The 20,665-nt window shown below is 47.4% G+C and overlaps 1 protein-coding gene across 1 annotated transcript; it reads left to right on the top strand.

Moving 5' to 3' along the window:
* Positions 1-417: 417 nt before the first annotated feature.
* On the top strand, positions 418-20,610 carry Atp1b1 (ATPase Na+/K+ transporting subunit beta 1). The gene is made up of 6 exons (XM_051147744.1): positions 418-728; positions 4,703-4,831; positions 15,087-15,242; positions 16,185-16,369; positions 18,859-18,939; positions 19,331-20,610. The coding sequence occupies exons 1-6, from the start codon at positions 632-634 to the stop codon at positions 19,592-19,594; spliced, it is 912 nt and encodes a 303-aa protein (XP_051003701.1). The 5' UTR covers positions 418-631; the 3' UTR covers positions 19,595-20,610.
* The last annotated feature ends 55 nt before the right edge of the window (positions 20,611-20,665 follow it).

Here is a 20,665-nt window from a genome sequence, read left to right as displayed (position 1 = left end):
CGCCCGCCCCTTCGGGTCTCAAGCCCCGCCTTCTTAGCACCGGCGATTGGCCCACCGTGCCGCCGGTGGGCGGAGCAACGGATGGCGGAGGCGCGGTATATAGTAAAGGTAGGGCGTGCGCCCTCAGCCAATTTCTAGGCTCCGGGCCCGCGCGTTCGTGTGCCGAGCCCGCGCTCCACTCCTCTCATCTCTCCTGGTGACTTTCTCTCCTTGTCCCTGGGCCATCTCGATAGAGGTCACAGCAGACGGAGTGGTGCAGCTACAAGCTTGGAGTGGCAGCTGCGGGGTTCGCCGAGACCCCCCGGAAAGCGAGCGGAGCGCGGGGAGAGCCCGCGATCGGCCGCGCGCCCACCGCTAGGTGCGGGGCTCGGAGCCGCCCAGCTCGCGCGCGCCCTCCTCCCCTCCTTCGTCCCTCCTCCCTCCGCCCCCGCCGCACCTCCCCCTCCTCCCGCTCTGCCTAGGCTGCTACGCCGCGCGCCTCGCACTCGGAGAGCCGCAGCGGCAGCGGCGCGTCTCGCCTTCGGAGACAGAGCCGGGCCGCGGGGGACTCCGAGCAGCCGCCGCGAGGACGCCAGGGCGCACGCCGCACTTGCCCTCCCTTGGCCTCGGCCGCCACTGCTGAGCCGCCACCATGGCCCGCGGAAAAGCCAAGGAGGAAGGCAGCTGGAAGAAATTCATCTGGAACTCGGAGAAGAAGGAGTTTTTGGGCAGGACCGGTGGCAGTTGGTGTAAGTACGCGGCTCTGCGGCTCTCGCCGCCGGCGCTTTGGCTTTTCCTAGGAGGCGCATCCCTGGTGCGCGAGCACTGCAGACAGTTCGGAGCCCAAGGGGCTGTTCAGGGTCTTGGGGATTGGGTGGTAGACGCTGCTAAGAGCGCGGGAGCCAGGACTTGGCATCCAGTGATAACTGCGGGGTCCCCAAGATGCAGCTCTGGTTGGGGCTGGAACTGGCTCGACTGAGGGTTAGGAGCATGGTAGGGATCTTGTCTCCTGAGCCTTCCCTCCTGGGAAATTCCGTCATGTTCCAGGAGACTCTATGTATTTGCCCTCCCTCTCCATCTCCCAAGACCTTAGAAAAATGAGAATGGGGGAGCTGTGAGCCGAACTCGTGGAGCTAACCTGTTCAAATGCAGATGATGCTGTGATAGCATCATTTCTCCAGCCTAGAAATGTACCTGGAATGCAGAGGAACGGGGAGGAGAAAGACACCCACACTGCAGTGTCCTGGACACGGTCCTCAGAGTCATCACAGCCCAGACATGGCCCGTTTTTTAAGCCTTGGCTACACACATGGCAGTCTGGGGTTTTAAAGATCTACATGGCACGAATGAATAAACAGGTCGTCTTACAACATTTCATGCAGCCTGTTGCTTCCATGACTGGAATCCCCTCATACCCCATTGAAAATCAGATACCCTATTTGTTTGTTTGTTTTAAAGCTCCTTACACCCGAAAGGTGGTAGTTTTTTTTTTTTTTTTTTTAAGGTCATTTTGAAGGGCATAGTTGTAGACAAATACACGAGTCGTGACTGCGGAAGGGAGGGAGGGAACTCCCCTCTGCTGCATCACTGCCCCCTCCTCCAGCAGCACCAGCACCTCTGCCTCCTCTTTCGCCCCCTCCCCCTCCCTCTCCTATAGCACCAGCATTGCAGTCACTAAGGGAACCCTGAAAACTAGGGATGCGCTGTTATCGTTTGGGGAGGGTCTATGGAAATAGACTGGAGAATGAGTCAGGGAAAAAGCTTGGCTGACATTTTGAAAAGGAAGAAGGTGGGCTATATGGCTTTTTCTTTTCCCCTTAAGGGGAAAAATGCACCCAGGGAGCCTCACAACTGAAAAAAAATAAATAAGAATAAAGGGTTAATAATGCATCATACTTCAAGGTTAGTCAAGGTGAGGAAGCCTCATTCCTCGGCGTTACTGGACAGCATAGCTATCCCTGAGCCATGGGGAAATGCAGTTCTTTAACTCAATAGCTTTTTATTTCATGTCATTTTTTTTTTTCATTTTATTTGGGGAGACTGTTCTTTCATGGGGGTATGCTTAGTGTGCCAGTGTTTCTATAATGTGGAAGGGGAAACCCAAAGAAATGTGAGGGATGTGTAGGATGAACAGCCAGGGCCATTTCCTTGTAAAGTCAGCTAGGCCTAGGAGGTGCACTGCGGAACCTGCCCCTCTGACCAGGTTAGCTGGGGCCCCTTTCCCTGGTGGTCTGGTCCTGTGCAGCAGCATCACAGGACCAGAGCCAGCGTAGACTCTCCAGGTACCTTGTGAAATTTGCCCTCTAGTGTTTTTCCACTTCTTAAATATATTTCTTTCCTCATTCCAATCTCACACTCCTTCTTTGAATAATATTTGCTTTAGAGGGTAAGGAAGGCAGTATGGAACAGTTTGTTCTTTAAGCTGACATTTAATGGGACAGCCCTTCCACGAACGACAGGGAGGGAGCGAGACCGAGACCTGTGTGGTCTTGATAATCACAACCAGCAAGCTAGTATACACACTGACTTAGGAAGCAGCCATAATAACTCATCTTCCATTTTGTGGGTGCTGAGCTCAGAACCCAGTTTGCGTTTTGTGCTAATATTGCCAGTGTCATGTAAGAGATCTCAGAGCTGCTCCAAGGCAGACGATGTGGCAGCGATTGCTATCTCTTAGAGAAAGAGATGTTCCCTTTCCAGCTCTGGGCACAACATAGATGCCCTTGGGACCAGGGCAGGATGCCCTTGGCTCCGTTTTGCTTATAGGTAGATTTTTCAGCAAGATGGACGGCAGGAGGCTCGAGCCTGTCACCTGCTGGAGAGATCACACAAATCACTTTGTGCTTTCAACCTTTTAATTAAGCTAATACAGGTGTTGGCCTCACAAACCACTTTTAAAACCTTTTTTTTTCTTTTGCATTTTAAAGTGTATATAGATATTTAACCACAAAATTCCTGGTGTTCCTTGTTCCTTAAATACAGAAGAAAAGGGGAATTTGTTTTAAGGGTAAAAAAAAAAAATGCCTCTAAAGCTGACACCCCAGTCCCTAACATCATGCCACCCAGTTGGTGGTAGGACTAGCCTTGCCTTTGTGCCTTTGTATCTGTTTCTCAGCAGTAGCCTTGATCTTGGGGAGACCTTTGCCTAAGCTCACCAGGCACCCATCTGTGCTCTAACCAAGTAGCTTCACTGCAGTAAAGAAGTCGTCACTTGTCTGGGATTCTGTGGGCAGAGTGGGAAGGCTGTGTGTGTTGCCGAGCTTAATCAGAACTTGTAAAATGACTGCTAATTCTTCTATATATTTGTCTTTTAAATAGTAGCCTCAGTTCAGTGCCTTCTTAGGTTAGGATTAGCACCCTGGGGTCCAGGAAATGAATCAGAAGAGGCCAATGTGGTTAGGCTGAGAGCACCAAGGATGACATTGGAAGGGCAACAGGAGGAGGAAGGAGAGAAGCCAGGCTCTCCAGAGCTCTCTTGCTGACTGGGTTATACCAACTCTGTACCCTCAACAGAGCCTTCACTGGAAAACATTTCCAGATCCCTTGACGTCACAACCTTGCCATTTGCCTACTGCTGCCTGGATACCAAATGCAGCACTTAACCCTTGTCCTGCCGAGAGGAAGTGGGCCGAGCTAGAGCTCTGGTTCTAGGATGCAGGCTTCGCCCTCTTTCTCATCTCTCTGCTTGTATCTCTGCGTAGGGGAAGAAAGGGATGAGGCCCATCATTTCTCATGTGGACTTTGATGTGTGTTTGGTTTGTTTCAACAGCTCCACAGCATTGCTGTCTTGGACTATGTATTCCCGATGGGAAAGTTGGGTGTTTTTCCATGTGTGGCGAGGATTGCGTGGCTCATTTCCACAGCTTGTGTGCCCACTTCATTCCTGGCCCCTCCCCATAGCCTCCTTTTCAGGAATCTTTTCACTCTGCTGCATTTTCCCAGGGACCCTTTAGAAGTAACCGGTGCTTCCTTTTGCAGTCACGTTTCTGAACACCTTACCTTTCTCTGGCTTCTATTTGTCCCTTCGAGTTGAGTCCTTTGGCTGGCTAAGGACAGCCAGGCAATGCCTAGTACAGCCTGTTACTGTGCAGCTAATCGGAGAGATAATCCTTGTGAACCAGTAACTGATAGCCTTAGCCCAGTCCACCGGCTTTGAGTTGGTTCCAGGTGGTTTTTTGTTTGCTTGCTTGCTTACCTTTAAAGCTCCGTTCGTAGCGATTTCAGCCTGCATCCTGTCAACTGTGAGAAAGAAGAAGTGTAGCTTACATAGCCAGAAGACGAGGTTAAAAAATGGTGGCCATTTCTAGGATTTCCTTTGTATGCACTGTGCCCCTGAAGAAAAAGACAATGCTCTGTAGATAGAGTGACAGGGACAATGAGGCTTCAGAGTGTTTGTGAGTTGGTTGTTGTAAGCAGTGCCCTGGGTGGAATGCATTGCGTCAGTGTGCAAATCCAGCTGCGGGTTTGCACTGGTGATTCTCTTTTCAGAAGGGAATGACTTCCTGTTAGACTTCTAGTTGAGCTTCTCCACCTGTGTGGAGTGTGTGGCGCCTGCCCTCTTTCCATTAGTCCTGGCAAAGGAAGTGCTAGAGAAAATGGCGGAAGATCTGGGAAGGAGCTGCCGCCACCGCCGTCGTCGTCGTCGTCGTCATCTTTGGGAAGGTAAGGCGTTGATTCTAAGCCTGTGACTACATCACACCTATCCTGTCCGCTCTCCCCACAGTTAAGATCCTTCTCTTCTACGTGATATTTTATGGCTGCCTGGCTGGCATCTTCATTGGGACCATCCAAGTGATGCTGCTCACCATCAGTGAACTGAAGCCCACATACCAGGACCGCGTGGCCCCGCCAGGTAAAACCCAGGGAGGAGTGGCTTCTCCGGAGATAAGAGGGATTCCGCTTCCAACCAAGAAGACACCTCCCAAAAATTGTGTAGTGGAGCCTCAAGCTAAGCACCACAAGGAGTCAGGGGGCACTGCTGCAGCCACGTCTCTGGCCCGCATTGCGGCTGAGCTCCAGATGGCTGTCTTACACAGCTCTGGGGCAAAGGTGGTGCACACAGCCCCACTCTCTGGCTGAGCACTTCAAGTCCTGTGGGAGCTTCATTCTCCTTGGCCTTAATACTCATTGTCAGCCAGATCATTCTAGGGCCTTTTCAGTGTAACACTTGTGAGATGACCATACCTTGGATAAAAATTTTTTTCTCCCCAAGACAGGGTTTCTCTGTCCTGGACTCACTTTGTAGACCAGGCTGCCCTTGATCTCATATAAATCCGCCTGCCTCTGCCTCCCCAAATGCTGGGCTTTAAGGGCAGGCCCCCTCCACCACCCCGCTAAAGATAAATCATTAAAAAAAGATTACGCCCACAGAGAGGAACCATGACTTCAAGGGGCCCTTCTCTCTCTTGTTACTGATTTGCACTTTGACCTTGAACACAGACACCCCATTTGCATATCTTATTTAGGCCTGTTGTAGTTTTGTGAGCCCTGCTTCCAGTTTAGCTGTCTCTGTTCTCTGTGAAAACTTTAGGGAACAAAAGATTATCAATAGTGCTCATTGGTGTGACTTGGCTCTTGTTCCTGTTGAGTACACATCAGTCCGTCACACACCATGGAAGGCCACTGGCCACAAGCCTGGGGCTAAGTGACAGGCAGCTGAGCAACAGCAAACACACATTTACTCTTTGGTTGTGCCTGGAGAACAGGGCTGGGAGAGCAGGAAGCTGTTGTGTGTTGCATAACTCTCGGGTTCTCACATTATAAATGACCTTCAGGTTGCTGCTGGGGGTGGCAGTGTGGCCTTTTATGGGTCCAAGGAAGGGCTTGGTGGTTTGGAAACTGCCATCTGTAGGTGACAGTCTTGGGGTCATGTGCAGGCACTGAGCAGTGCCTATGGCAGATGTGGTGTGGCCTTCTTGGATTTGGGGAAGAAGAATTGTGCATAATATGAAGGTGGCAAAAAAAAAAAAAAAAAAAAAACTAAGTCTCACAGTACTAAGTCAACAGCCCTCCAGTGCCAGAAAAACCCCAGAGTATTGTCAGATAAATTTTGGTGAGAAGTGAAAAAAGAAAACATGTAAGTATATAGGATGACTCAAACATAGTCTCATGGCCCATGGATTCCTGCAGCTCTTGTGCCAAGGGTCTTAGGAAAGGCGGCCGAAGCAAGGTTCTGATGGGCCGAGAAGTTTAGGATCTTGAGTGGTTCACGTGGGCTTCTGTGGTCATAAGTCGTGCCTCCCACATCCTCTTCTGCCAGAATCCTTATATCAGCACAAGCAGTCATAGTAGATAAACTTGTACAGAGCTCTTATGTTTTTGTTTTCCACTAAATTGTTTGTTCTTCAGTCATGATGCTGGTTTATAATAACTTAAACTTGAAGCAAAGATGACCACATAGGCATCCTTTATTTAAAAAACAACAACAACAAAAGACTACAAACTTTGGAAAAATAAATTATTTATTTAGTTTTTGTTTTTTGAGACAGAGTTTTCCTTTTTAGCCCTGGCTATCTTGGCGCTCCATTTGTAGACCAGGCTGGCCTCGAACTCCGATCCACCTGCTTTTGCCTCCTAAGTGCTGGGATTAAAGGTGTGTGCCACCTCGCCTGGCAGAAATAAATAATAAAGTAAAATTAACAACAACAACAAAAAACTTTCTAGGTACTTTTCTGAAAAGACACTTCGCCTTCCAAAGTAAGTAGCCAAAATGCCCGATGCTAAGTGGGGCCTTGCAGTTGACCTTGCCCTGGCTGTCCAAGGTGCTTGATCCCCTCCCCCACCCTACCCTGCTCTTCTTCTCCGCCCTTCTTATTAGCACCTATATTTAGTGTGCTCACAGCAGTTGGACTGACCTGACAAACCCTCACTTCTCCAAAGGAATGTGAGTGGCTCATCTTGGAAATATGCATTCCTGTCCTTTGGTCTGAGTCACAGGCAGTTTTCAGTCCCTCACTTCCTTGGCATCTCCTCTGTTCTTCTATCTGAGCCATTTCTGTCTCTTTCTCTCTATCTGTCCTTAGCTCTTACCTGAGTAGCAGGGTCTACAGACCTCCCTGTCCTACCCCTGTGAGATTTTCTCTTACCCTAGCCCCCCAACCCAACACTCTTTAGAAAATGATGGTAACTCTCAATCAGGTCCGTAGCGTACTAGCTGGCAAGAAATACAGCTCCTGGACAGTCCTGAGTACTCTGCACCCCCCCCCCCTCCGCAGTGGCCTTAACTGGAACCCCTCTTGGCATCTTTCAGGACAGACGTTGAACATACAAATTTTGGAAAGGTATTAATGATTCATTAACTCTGCAGACTGAATAAATGAATGGGAATTCAATCCTGATCAACTTTAGGCTTCCACTTAACGTCTCCAAGCCTCCATTTTTGTCTTGGGTAAGGAGGGGAGCTCTGAGTCAGACGTACATGGTAAGTGTGCTGGACAATAGATAGGGCTTAAAGATACAGCGGCTCACTTGTTGTCTGACCTTGGGGGATGAACACAGGTGTGGCTGGGTCGCTTTGGAGTGCTCTTTACACACAGAAATACCTTGTAACGAGATCTGTTCCAGAGAGAGAGAGAGAGTGTGTGTTGGGTGGGGCAGGGACATAGAGCAATGGCAATCCTGCCTTGCAGTAACTGTGTAGGGTGTGTAATGGATAAGCTGATAGGCCAAATGGGAAAGTTACCAACAGAGAGAGAGAAAGAATACAAAATGGAAGGGAACTTTAAGGGCAGAGTGGTCACGTGGCTTCTGGACTCTGAGCAGTAGACACCGTTCCTCGTCCCCTGCCCTGGTCATTAGGACTAATACTCCCTCTACCCAGAAAGCGGTCTTGGATGAGATGCTGACACGTATTATTAAATAGCTGTTTCATAGCTCAAAAGTCACTGTTTCTAACTTCTTTTTGCTTTAATGTACGTGTTAAAGCAAAAGCCAAAGCTGTTCGACACAGGTGTATGGAATTATATCAGCCTAAGAGAGAACAGGGGCTTTGGAGTTGAACCTAGGCCCCTCCCCCATCACCACTGAACACACCAAACCTCAGTTTCTTGTGTAGCCAATAGGAGGACTATCCTGTGATGACTAGATGGGAAATGTATGCAAAATATTAGTAACTGTAGAGGTAAACTTATGCAATGCACAGTTGGTGGCTGTTGACAGCAGCTGCCGTCATCTGTGTCCTGCCTTCCACTAGAAGCAGAAGGGGCTGAATTTCCAGACAGTGAGCTTTGCGTGATAAGGCATGGATGTGCTGTGCTGCGTGCTTAAACAGCATGGTCCAACCGTAGCTTTCCCTGAAAAGCACTTGGACATTAGTGGATTCACACACTTACTGAGAAAGGGCTTCTGGTGAACCGAAATGACATGGCAGCCAACTTTCCTTTCAGCATACTTACACCTGTGTTGCAGTGTCCAGGCTTTTGTCCAGAGGAAACCCTCTTGCAGGGTGTGTAGCCTTGTCTCCTCTCAGCTGCACCCGGGAGAGACATTGCCATTTGCTGTGCTGCAGCGACTCAAGCACACTGCACACGCACTTGCACGCACACACGCAGCAGCCCATGTGCATTCACGCTCAATCTCACCACGCCTTTCTCACCTTGTTGCCTTGCCTACCGGGTGGTGTAATGGAAAAGTCTTCCCTGGACTGTCACCCATCCCCCACCCCAGGTTATCCTAGCAACTGTGCAGTGAACTGAAGGTCACAGTGTGTCATTCCCAGAGTCCACAGAGTTCCCACCTGGCTTGCTTCCTGGAGCAAAGGTAGGAATGTGTTCTCTGTTCTTCCTCTTAAAGTTGTGGGAGGTTCTTTGTTTCACACTTATGGATGGATCAGTGAGGAGGGAACTCATTTTATAAGGGTCAAATTCCTGGCAGGAAGGTGGGGTAGATGAACATAAGCAGACCACACTGGCACAATCAGCCATTTATTTCTCCTTGTGCACAGAACATAAGATAAGCTAGCTCACCACGGCATGTAGTGCTTCAGAGCCCTAAGAAGTCATCATGTCAGGCTCAGAAAAGCTGTTTTCCAATCGCATGACAATTGACCCTTTCCAGTCTCAGAGGTAGGAGAGAAACCTTCTCCTGATCTGGAGGAGCTGTACCTTCACTGTGTTAGGGGAGTCGTCTGCCATTTCCTGTCCGAGCCAGTTGATTTGTCATCTAGCTGACACATTCTGGTCTCACTTCTGCTCACTCTCTGTTCCCCCCCTCCCCCACCCCTGCTCTGATGGATCCTGCCAGTCTGTTAACCCCGGGGAGACCGCTTTGGTGCAGAGCTGTCCCCACCTGTGTCTCATTAAAGGGTTTAAGGAGGAAAATCCCAAGTCTCCTAGGTATGCAGGAAGCCCAGCGATTAACACGAAATATTTTTGGAAAGACAGCAGTGTCTCATGCCCTTAATCCCAGGACTCATGAGGCTGAGAGGCAGGAGGACTGCCACAAGTGTCAGGTCAGCCCCAGAACTCCAGAAAGAATGAGTAAGCAGAGCCAGGATGAGCTAGCAAACTAGCAAACTAGTAGAAATGATTGGGGGTCTTGGGGGTGGGGGGTGGGGAGGAGATGAGTGCTCTAGCCTGGGAGACAGTATTGGAAAGACCCTTGGGCTCACATCTTGGTGTAGAATCAGACATGATAGGACTGGTCAGTGAGCATTTAGTGCTCTTATGCTAGAATATAGACACTGACCACACTCCAAGGAGGCTTGGCAACGAAGGGCATCCCATAATTTATTACCCAGTAGCTTCTGACCAGGAAAGCACCCCACATATTCAGGGATAGGCCCTCTAGAGTAGGAAAGTATCAGGTTTCAGGGTGTTAGTCGCTTAGCAAATGCTGTGTTTTGAATTTAGACAGTCAAATACACCCTTGTTTTTTGTTTGACCTTGGGCAAGAAGAAACCAGTCTAAAATGCCTGGAACATGTCTATTGTGTGTCTTCCTTGTTTTGGGAGTAAACACAATTATGAGCAAGCTAAAATGTCCTGCGAAGTTGTACTTTTTAAAGACATAATATTCACACTAAGTAATTCTCTGACAACCTCTGAGAAGACTCCTGATGGGTAATTCTTTTTTCTTTTTTTCTTTTTTGGTATTTTTCGAGACAGGGTTTCTCTGTGTTAGCCTTGGCTTTCCTGGGCTCACTTTGTAGACCAGGCTGGCCTCGAACTCACAGCGATCTGCCTGCCTCTGCCTCCCGAGTGCTGGGAATGATGGGTAATTCTTCAATGGTAAAGAACCCGCAAGCAGAGTTTAGCTTAGATGGGGCCACAGAATTCTGCACCCCAAGGCTGGCTAAACAGCTAAGTAGGCTGTAGAAACAGGTGAGCTGCTCCTCCAAGACTTTTCAAAGGGCGCAGGTTTGAGGTGTTGGTGTATGTAGGCCATAGATGGAACCGTTGCCTCTAGGCAGGCAGTTTATCCCTGGCTAACCGGCCTCCAGTCACATGCTAACCCTGAGGCAAAAGGTAAGTGCAAGTGGCTGGTTCCCAGAATTCTGTTCGGTAAGTAGATAATAACCCCACAGATAAAGTAATAAATGAAATAAGGCACCTCAGGTTGCTCAGATTGGCAGGGGAGCTAATGATTCAAACGTGTGACTGTAGAGGTCCATTTGTGGGTGTGTGTATAAGCCACTCCCACTTGAGTTTCTTTTTAACTGGAAAGTGCTTTCAACTTGGAATGTATAGGAGACATGTGAACGGCTTCATAGTAAGGTTTCTCTTAGCTGCCTGTGCCCTTGGAGGTTTCTGTGGAAGACGGTATCTGTTTAAGAAGAGTATTTGGCTGTGAGTCATCAGATGTATCAAATGACAGGTCCAAGCAGCCTGCTTTGGGATTCACTGGAGAAGCTGCTGCAAGGTTAAAATGGCTACATTCTCCTGTAGATACAGCAGCTCTGCAAGCAGATTGAGAAATCATGAACTTGCTACATTATAAACATAACTGGAAACAAAATCCTGGCTAATGAAAAGCCTCCTTTTTTCTCCTCCCTTGTTCATTCCTTCTACTGTGAACCTCCACCAGAGCCTAAAGTGGGGGTGTCTGCCTCCTTTCTCAGGAGGTGGAGTCCAGAGGGGTAGGTGCGTTTGGAAAGGGTAAAGGTGAAGTTGGAGGTTTTTGTTTTTTGAGACAGGGTTTTTCTGTGTAGCCCTGGCTGGCCTCGAACTTAGAGATCTGCCTGCCTCCGCCTCCCAAGTGCTGGGACTAAAAGGCCTGCATTGTCACCACCTGGCAAAGTCAGGTTCTGTTTTCGTACTCCAGGTCTTAATGTAAAATTGAAGTACTGCTAGGAAGCTAAACACTAACACTACGCAGTCTTCCTACAGTCCTCCGAGGTGACATCACTGTGTAATAGCATGACTAGTTTTGCTGGTGCTGGCAGAGCAAGGCCGTATCGCGCTTCGCCTCCTTAGTGGACATTTACGCTCTGAAAACCAGGAGGCGGAACGCTAGATCTGCTTCCCCGCCTGCGGCTTGAAGACATAGCCAGGTCTTGGATGCTCTGCTCTTTGGCCTCTGGGAGTTGCCACTGCAGGCTAGAGCATCCATTGGAGAAGCCAGGAGCCAAAAGATCCTATTTGTGTGCACCAGCTGGTGAAAGCACCAGTTAGCAAGTTGCGGGGCGAGGGCACGGGGAAAGACGGTGACCACAGGGTGAGCTATGAGGTAGTGTGATTCCAGCATTGGTTTTCACCATTTATTTGCCATGACTAGAGAGGGATGGTACAGGTAGCTAGCTCATCACTCTTTTGGGTTAGTGCTGCCACCGCAGGTAACAATAGCGAACACCATTTTCAGAGGTCAAATGATAAGTAGACTTGCTAGTAAGTAAGGCTGGCATACACAACTGGGTGAGTGTGAGGTCCTGAAAACCATGCCAGTGATGACCGAGTCATAGGGACTCATGTTTGGAGGTATGGCACATGTCACCTTGTGCCTCTTCAGAGGCCTTGGCTTGCAATGGTGAGAGGATGAAAAAGGACTCTGTAATCCTGTGTTCCTTTTCTGAGAAGTGGCATCACTCTGCCTCATACAGACATCAAAGAAATGGCACCTTGAGTGGCCCCTGAAAGAGAATACAGAGACAGCTGGGAAGTGAGAGGCAGTGGGAAAGCCAGCCGAAGCCAGGACAGAAGGGACAGTGACATGGGTGAGCTTGGCTTTGCGAGCTGGGTCCTACCTTACTGATTTTCAGTGCGACCTCAGGTCACTGTAGTCGTTGCAGCTTCTCTGCGAGACCGAGGCTCACTTTGGACTCCTGCTTTGTTGTCAGCAGCTTGGTTTTAGCTGTATCACCTGCTCTGCTGGGCCCACAGCTGGCACTGCTGTTACTTACCTCACTGGCGCCCTTCCTCAGCGGCTGCAGTTTCTTTCGGTCCAGCTTTTGAGCCTTGGTAAGGCTGTTCCTAGCTTCTCACATTTGATTCCTTTGTCTCCTTCACTCTTCGAGCTGCCTCCATCCACCCTCCTCCTCCTAGGCCTGGGGAGCTGGGTAACCCTGTGCACATACTTCTACTCTTTGTCCATCTCTGCCTGGCAAATTTACAGGCATCTGTTCTTGTCTCTTAGGCATTACTGCCCTTCAAGACGCCACTTTCTCTGGATTTCAGGGCTGTTGTAGGAAGGCACCCCATTTTCCTGACTTTTTATTCCCTAACACTGGGTCTGTGCCCTTCATTTCCCCCAGAGCCAAGCAAATCACCTCGGCTTAAATGTCTTATTTCCAACTCAGACTAGGAATACCCCACTAGCTGACTGCCCCATTTTAGCCCCGGTTCCCCTGTCCGGGGATGTGACTTCTGTACTTGTCCTCGGTTGTTTTCTTTTTGCAAAGGTCAGTGATTTTCAGTGCCTTGCTTCCGAGCACTATGGGCAAGTCACAGTGCCAGATTCCCAACTTAATGTAAAAATGGTGGTCTAGAATAGATGTAGATTGCTTTAGACCTGAAACAATCATGAGCCAGGTGTGGTGGTGTATGCCTTTAATCCCAGCGCTCGGTAAGGCCAGCCTGGTCTACAGAGGAATTCCAGGACAGGCAAGGCTGTTAAACAGAGAAACACTGTCTTGAAAAATGGAAAGAAAAAAAAAAAGAAGAAAGAAAAAGAATGTTTAATCATAGTAACCTTTGTTTATTTCAAACTGAAGACTGAGTTAATTCTGAAACTCTATTCCTTTGCACCTGAGGACAGCTTTTTCCCCGTGTTCTTTAGGCTTTGCATTAGCTTTTTCAAGGTGATTCTTTACATTAAAAAACTTTATTATTGATACATGAGGTGAAGGGTACATATGCCATGGTATACACACGTGGAGGTCAGAGGACAACTTTGTGGAGTCATTTTTCTCTTTCCATCTTTATGTGGGTCTCAGGGATCCAACACAGGTCAGTAGGCTTTGTACAGCAAGCGCTTTCCCTGCTGGGCAATCTCATTGGTCCTTCCAGAAGATTCTTTGTTGTTTGTTTGGTTTGAGACAAAGTCTCACTGTGTAGCTCTGGCTGGCCTGGAACTTGTTAGAGGCTGGCCTAGAATTTACCGAGGCCCCCGAGTGCTGGCCCCGAGTGCTGGGATTAAGGACCTGTGCAGCCATGCCGCTGGCCCTGAGTGCTGGGATTCAGGGCCTGTGTAGCCATGCCGCACAAGATGCTGCCATTACTCTTGACATTTTCATCCCAATCACTTCTCTACCCAGCTCTCACTTCCTTGTCGTCATCTCCATCCCTTCTGCCGCCCCCCCCACCCAGGTAGTTGTTCACAGCGCTCCCTCAGTTGGGCCAGTCCCACTTAGCCACTCTTGAAGCTCAGAGCAATCCTTACTAGAAAAAATAACAGCTATTTACTCTCAACTTCTGAAGCCTGTTCTCAAGCTGTTAAATAATTAATCATACTAGTTTTGTTTCTACTTTAATTCTGCCACTGCCTACATCGATGTCACCACCACTAACTTTCTAATTCTCCAGAGCAGTTATTGTAAACCAAGGGTGCTTCGTGCTTAGAGGTTATGCCCAGGTAGGTCTGGAACGGATCCTATGAGGCTGCCTGTTTAGCCAGCCTTTGAGGAGAGTGGTGTGGGTGTTCCCACCTGTCAAAAGGTAATGGAAGTTCAGCCATAGCTCCTGACTACCAGGCCTCTGACGGAGGGCCAATCTAAGGATGGAGATAAGAGTGAGGGTGCCAGAAGTCACAACAGAAAATACCAGCTAGCTGGTTACATTGATATTACACAGTGAACATCATGAAAGAGAGAGAGAGAGAGAGAGAGAGAGAGAGAGAGAGAGAGAGAGAGAGAGAGAGAGAGTGTGTGTGTGTGTGTGTCTGTATGTATTCCTACTAAAGAATTTTCTCTCATCACGTTTATATGAAACTGGAATGTAATGGGGTATCTTTTATCTGGCTGTCTTAGGGTGGACGGCCATTGTGATCGTCTCCAACTCACTGACCTGGATACAGTGCTGTTGTGTAGTATTGTCTAAGTGCCCATTTAGGAAACACTGAGGGCAAAGGCTTCCGGGCACGAGAGACTTAACAGTAGAGAAGGCAAACATGTCCCACGTATCTTGAATTTCACTCTGATAGGTACTGACATGATCAGACACTTGAATTAGCAACTGCATATAGATCTTGAACTCTCCACTAGAAAAAAAAAAACCTATCCTAGGTCACAGGAGCCAAAGGCCTGTCTCTGTAGGGAAGTTCGGAGGTTTTCATGATATGCTGACATGTAGTATAGGAGGCAGCGGGCCTCTGCTCCAGCCACAGGCTTTGGAGAACTGCGCACTGGGTTGAAATTCTGGTTCTGCTGCTTTTGCTGCAACCTTGGACAGAACACTCTTCTGTCTTGCACTGCAAGTGGTATTGTCATTCATGAAACAGGTTAATGCCCTCTGTGAAGTGTTGGCAAGGACGCTGGATGGGAGTTGATATTACATCATCACCACATTTACATAGCTAATTAAATGCCCTCAGGTTTAGTGTCTAAAAGAAGTGGGGGGTTAACTCATTCTGTGAGCCAAGCTGGGGAGGGGCATGCTTGTTCAGGGGAAGCCTGCTTTTGAAGTCTCCAGGTTGCCTTCCCACTAATGACTTGGTCTTTCTGATTTTTCCCTGGTGTAGGATTGACACAGATTCCTCAGATCCAAAAGACTGAAATTTCCTTTCGCCCTACTGAGCCCAAGACCTACGAGGCCTATGTGCTAAACATCATTAGGTTTCTGGACAAGTACAAAGATTCGGCGCAGAAGAACGACATGATTTTTGAGGACTGTGGCAGTAAGTGACTCACTGTAGATGCGCATGGTCACAGTATTGGAGAAGTTGTCATTTTCCCCTTCGGTTTAGTAGTTTAAAGGCAATGTTACTGGATTTTTGTTAGAATTTACATGAGGTTTTTCACCTTACTCTATAATAATTTAAAAAGGCACAAGTGATAAGGTAAAATAATGTTTGAAGGGGAAATAGTTAACAAGATATATATTATGATACGATTAGTCATAAATAATAGATAGCAAATACACAATAAAATATGCAGCATGATTTAAGTTCTGTATTCATTTCATTTTTCTCCGGAACTGTGAAGAACACTTCTCAGCTGAGTAAGTGCTTGTAATAACAGGAGAATGTACAGATTCCAAAGACAAACCGACAACTTCCTTCCTCTCCTTGACCATTTAGCCTCTGGTTAGAGGCGAAACTCCAGAAAATTCTGACCTAAACCCTTCCAGCTCAAAACGCTATTGACAGTGTTTTAAGTTATGCTCTTGTTCCAATGCCCCTGTTTCTGAGGGCAGCCATGTTGACCTGTGGGAAGGCTGATGCAGTGTGGTTCTGGTTTCCTTCAGCCCTCAGTGGCTGAGCAATTCATTAGAGCAGTGCTCCTAAACTTTCAGGTTGTGACCACTGGAAAACACAGATACTTACATTATAATTCATAACAGTAGCAAAATTACAGTTGTGAAGCATTAATGAGAATAATCTATGGTTGGGGCCACCCCAGTGTGAACTGTATGCGAGGATGGCAGCATTAGGAGCTTGAGAACCACTGTATCAGAACAAGAGAAATGAGTGGTTTAGGTGTGGGGCCTGCATCAGCGGTTGCCTTTGCTAATATTAGGGAGCCGACAGTTGGTTGGAAGTCCTTGTCTGGTGTAGACCCTGTATAGCGCTGTCTTCCTAACAGCGCAGAGCACTCAGCAGATGTGCTTGTGCTTTCAGGCATGCCCAGCGAGCCCAAGGAGCGGGGAGACTTCAATAACGAGCGAGGAGAGCGGAAGGTGTGCCGGTTCAAGCTTGACTGGCTGGGGAACTGCTCCGGACTCAATGACGACACTTTCGGCTACAGGGAGGGGAAACCCTGCATCATCATCAAGCTCAACCGGGTCCTGGGCTTCAAACCTAAGGCAAGTGGTACTTCACAGCACAGGTGCATTGTGGGGCTTAGCTGATAGGACAAGACAGGACGATGTAAGATGTACTCACTGCTACTTTTGAAGTGCAGTCAGCTGGCGGTGTAATACTACAGTCTTTCTCCTGGGTAGGGGTCACAGTCTCAGGCCCTAAAGCTGCAGACTGAGTGCCACAACCAAAATTTGGAGTTATGAGGTCTTGCTTTGTTTTTTGTTTGTTTGTTTGTTTGTTTTGAGGCAGGATTTCATGTAGCCCAGGCTTACCCTCAGTCACTTTGTAGCCAAGGCTGGCCTTAAGATCCCCCATCCTCCCCAGTGATGGGACTCTGGCGTGCTCACTCACAGGTCCGTGTTCCTATGCTTAATACACTGCTTCCTGTCTGGATGCAAAGTTATTTGCACACACGAGGGTCTCGGTTATGTGCTAGGATTATATAGGGCTACTTTTGGCTTGGGTCCTTAAAGGAGCAACAGGAGTATTTCAGAAATGCTGTCTGTTAATATATGAAAAAAAGTGTTTTTTATAACACCATCTTTGTTGACTTTTGATAAGCATGCAGTTTCTAATGAGTGAACATTACTTGATCACTAAAATCAGCAAATTGCCACTGTTCACTATTTTGTGACAAACACTTTAGGAAGGAAAAAAAGTTACTGGTGTTGTCTCATTTTTTCTAAATGGTTATTTCCAAGATCATCAATTAACAGTGCTGTCGTTCCTGAGGCGTGGCTTCTGCCTGCAGGTTCCCAGTATCAGTGTCTATACTTTAATTCTGAGGAGAGTTGACTGCAGTACGTGGACTCACCTGAACAAACCCACTTCCTTCCTGAAACCTGACTTTCCTTCCCTCGTTCACTTCCATATTTGCTACCTAAAAATCAATGGAGAGGAGGATTTTCATTTTCTTTTTTTGAGATGTGGTGTCTCTATGTAGCCCTTGGGTGTCCTGGAACTCACAGAGATCCTGGAACTCACAGAGATCCACCTGCCCAAGTGCTGGGATTAAAGGCGTATGCCACCACGCCCAGCAGGAAAACTTACCCTAAAGAATGCATCAAGTCTCCCTTTTGCTACCAGAGGCAAGAACCAGCGGGTGGAGGGCTGGTTGTGTGACTGGCTGTCTGCTTGTCTTGATGGATCACTTGCCAGTGCCAGCGTGCCTTTCAACAGAACTTTAATCGCCCGCCTCGACCAGGGTGTAACAGGGAGTCCTGTGGTTAGGACTACCACTCCACGCCTGTATTTGACATTCACAGGGCTAGGGCAGTCCAGCACTAGGAGGAACAGGTGTGGTGTTTCTGAAGGAAGTCCGAAGCCAATCTCTGCGGCATTTGCTTTTAGAATTCCTCATCACATACTTGTAGTGGCACCCGTTTCACAGCGGCAAGGCCTGGCCTGTTGTGCCTTCGCACATCTAGACGCCCTGTTCCGTGATGGACACCAGCTCCTTTTGTATTTGAGCTTTAGTTTGTTCATTGATTCTTTCTATTTGTCTCTCCCACCCAAATCCCCAGTTTGTTAGTGGCATTATTTTTTGTCAGAGACTACAGTACTTCAATCGATCGGTGGTTCCTTATCTTCGGAGGATAGATTCTGGCAACCTTTTTGATCAATAAGTGTTTTCTCTTCCATGTTTTCAAGACAGAAGTATTGGTAGCAGAAAGCCCCCCAAGGAGTCAAATCTTGATGCCCCTTTTCTCATATTCCTCAACAAGTAATGCCAGAATATACATGCCTTCCTGCTGTGTGCTGTCAGTGCAGCTGGGCCTTACACTGTGTGCTATGCCTCACATCCAGGCTCAGTGCGATGCTAATGTCAGTCTTCCAGCACCGTACTCACCAGCCTTCTGTGGAGGTCGATGAACCATGATGCAGGAGGAGGGCTCTGTATTTTGCTGTAACAGTCGCTTTCAGACTGAACTGTGCATCTTCTCAAGGACTCGCCTGGTCACAGTACTCCATTACAGAAGGGAATGCCACCTTTGTCTGCTAGGGGTTGGGCTAGCCTCACGAACTGGAAGGAAACAGTCCGTGGGCCTCAGTGTGTGCCCTTTCTCGCGCCCAGGTTTAGAGGAGGGTGAAAGCCTCGTTGAAGACTTCACTGTTGAGGAAAAGCACAGACCATGTGCCCATGGCTCAGGACGGAAGTCCTCTGCGGGCTGCCTGCCAGCTCGGCAGTCACCCAGTTCTCATAACTCTTCATTGTCCTTTGAGTCAGGCTTATAGTAGGTTAGTGCCAGTGTCTTGTTTAGTGCTGGGCTGTGTGGCAGCTCATCTGTAGCGATCATTTTTAACAAATCAAAACAGAATTTTCTTAAGTTGATGAGGGCAGTCACTCATTTGCTTTCCTGATGTGTTTATTATTTCAGCAGCTTATTGTCAACAATGTGTATTTGTTTCAGCTACAAATAAGTTTTACTTTTCAGAAAAAAAAAAAAAATATATATATATATATATTGACCAATGTGGGTTTCCCTTTTAGCCTCCCAAGAATGATTCCTTGGACATTTACCCACCGATGAAATATAATCCAAATGTCCTGCCCGTTCAGTGTACAGGCAAGGTAAGAACTCATTCAGAGCTCCTAAGGGCAGGAGGGAAAGTGCAGTGGGGTGAGAGAGGAGTAACTGAGACTCCTTAAGTTAGAGGGACAGTTTTTGACAAGGTTTCCCTGTATAGTCTTGGCTGTCCTGGCCTCACTTGGCTGGCCTCGAACTCACTGAGATCCGCCCGCCTCTACCTCCCTGAGTGTTGGACGTAACAGCGTGCGCCACTACACAGTGCTTTCATCAGATACATTGGAAGTGTAAAGGTTAAAGGGGCAGAGCAGTAACAATAGAACCTAGTTTGTTTACTGGTACAAGAAACGCAGAGGGGTTGAGAGTCTTGTATGAAAGAACAAGACAAACAAGATGTGTGATTAAAATTAAATTACATTTTTTTTTGGTTTCTAGCGAGATGAAGATAAGGATAAAGTCGGAAACATAGAGTATTTTGGAATGGGCGGATTTTATGGCTTTCCTCTGCAGTACTATCCTTACTATGGCAAACTCCTGCAGCCCAAGTACCTGCAGCCTCTGCTGGCTGTGCAGTTCACCAACCTCACCTTGGACACTGAGATTCGTGTTGAGTGTAAGGCGTATGGTGAGAACATTGGGTACAGTGAGAAAGACCGTTTTCAGGGACGCTTTGATGTAAAGATTGAAATTAAGAGCTGATCACAAGCACAAATCTTTCCCACTAGCCATTTAATAAGTTAAAAAAGATACACAAACCTACTAGTCTTGAACAAACTGTCATACGTATGGGACCTACACTTAATCTCTATGCTTTACACTAGCTTCTGCATTTAATAGGTTAGAATGTAAATTTAAAGTGTAGCAATAGCAACAAAATATTTATTCTACTGTAAATGACAAAAGAAAAATAAAAATTGAGCCTTGGGACGTGCCCATTTTTACTGTAAATTAGATTCCATAACTGACTTGTAGTGAGCAGTGTTCTGGCCCCTGAGTATTGCCGCCTCGTCCATTTAATTTAGTGTACAGTACTATAGGTGCGCACTCTGGTCATTTTTCAAGCCATGTTTTATCATATCTGTTTTCTACTTTACATGAGCAAGGTTTGCTGTTTAAGGTGTAAATATTCAATGGGAATAGAACTGGCATGGTACTTTTTCCTTTTCTTTCTTTCTTTCTTTCTTTTTTTTTTTTTGGCTCTGAAATTTAAAGGTAATGGCCCATCAATGAGCATTTTTAAACACACTCCATAGTCTTTTTTCCTGTGGTATCAGGTCTTTATTTTGTTTTTCTTTATTTCCTGGGGCTGGGGGGGTGGGCTGTCATGGGGGAACTGCCCTTTTAATTTTAAGTGACACTACAGAAAAACACAAAAAGGTGATGGGCTGTGTTGTGCTCCGTGCTGAATGCTGTCTTGCCATCTCTTCCCTTGTCCTCCAGTGTGTTCTGAGCTGTGTCTGAGATCTGGATCTGCCCATCACTTTGGCTAGTGACGGGGCTAATTAATTTGCTTTGTACATTTTCTTTTCCTTCTTTCCTTTCTCTGGAGGCATCATGTGCTGGTGCTGTGTCTTTATGAATGTTTTAGCCATTTTCATGGTGGAAGAATTTTATATTTATGCAGTTGTACAATTTTATTTTTTTCTGCAAGAAAAAGTGTAATGTATGAAATAAACCAAAGTCACTTGTTTGAAAATAAAATCTTTATTTTGAACTTTATAAGAAGCAATGCAGTACCCCATAGACTGGTGTTAAGTGTTGTCTGCAGTG

This window comes from Acomys russatus, chromosome 6 (assembly GCF_903995435.1).
Source record: "Acomys russatus chromosome 6, mAcoRus1.1, whole genome shotgun sequence".
Taxonomy (NCBI): domain Eukaryota; kingdom Metazoa; phylum Chordata; class Mammalia; order Rodentia; family Muridae; genus Acomys; species Acomys russatus.
This window is presented reverse-complemented; position numbering and strand designations above follow the sequence as displayed.

Coding starts and splice junctions, on each gene's coding strand:
- Atp1b1 (XM_051147744.1), top strand. CDS start 632: ATGGCCCGCGGAAAAGCCAAGGAGGAAGGCAGCTGGAAGAAATTCATC. Junction 16,370..18,858: donor TCCTGGGCTTCAAACCTAAG/GCAAGTGGTACT, acceptor TTTCCCTTTTAG/CCTCCCAAGAATGATTCCTT. Junction 18,940..19,330: donor CCGTTCAGTGTACAGGCAAG/GTAAGAACTCAT, acceptor TTTGGTTTCTAG/CGAGATGAAGATAAGGATAA.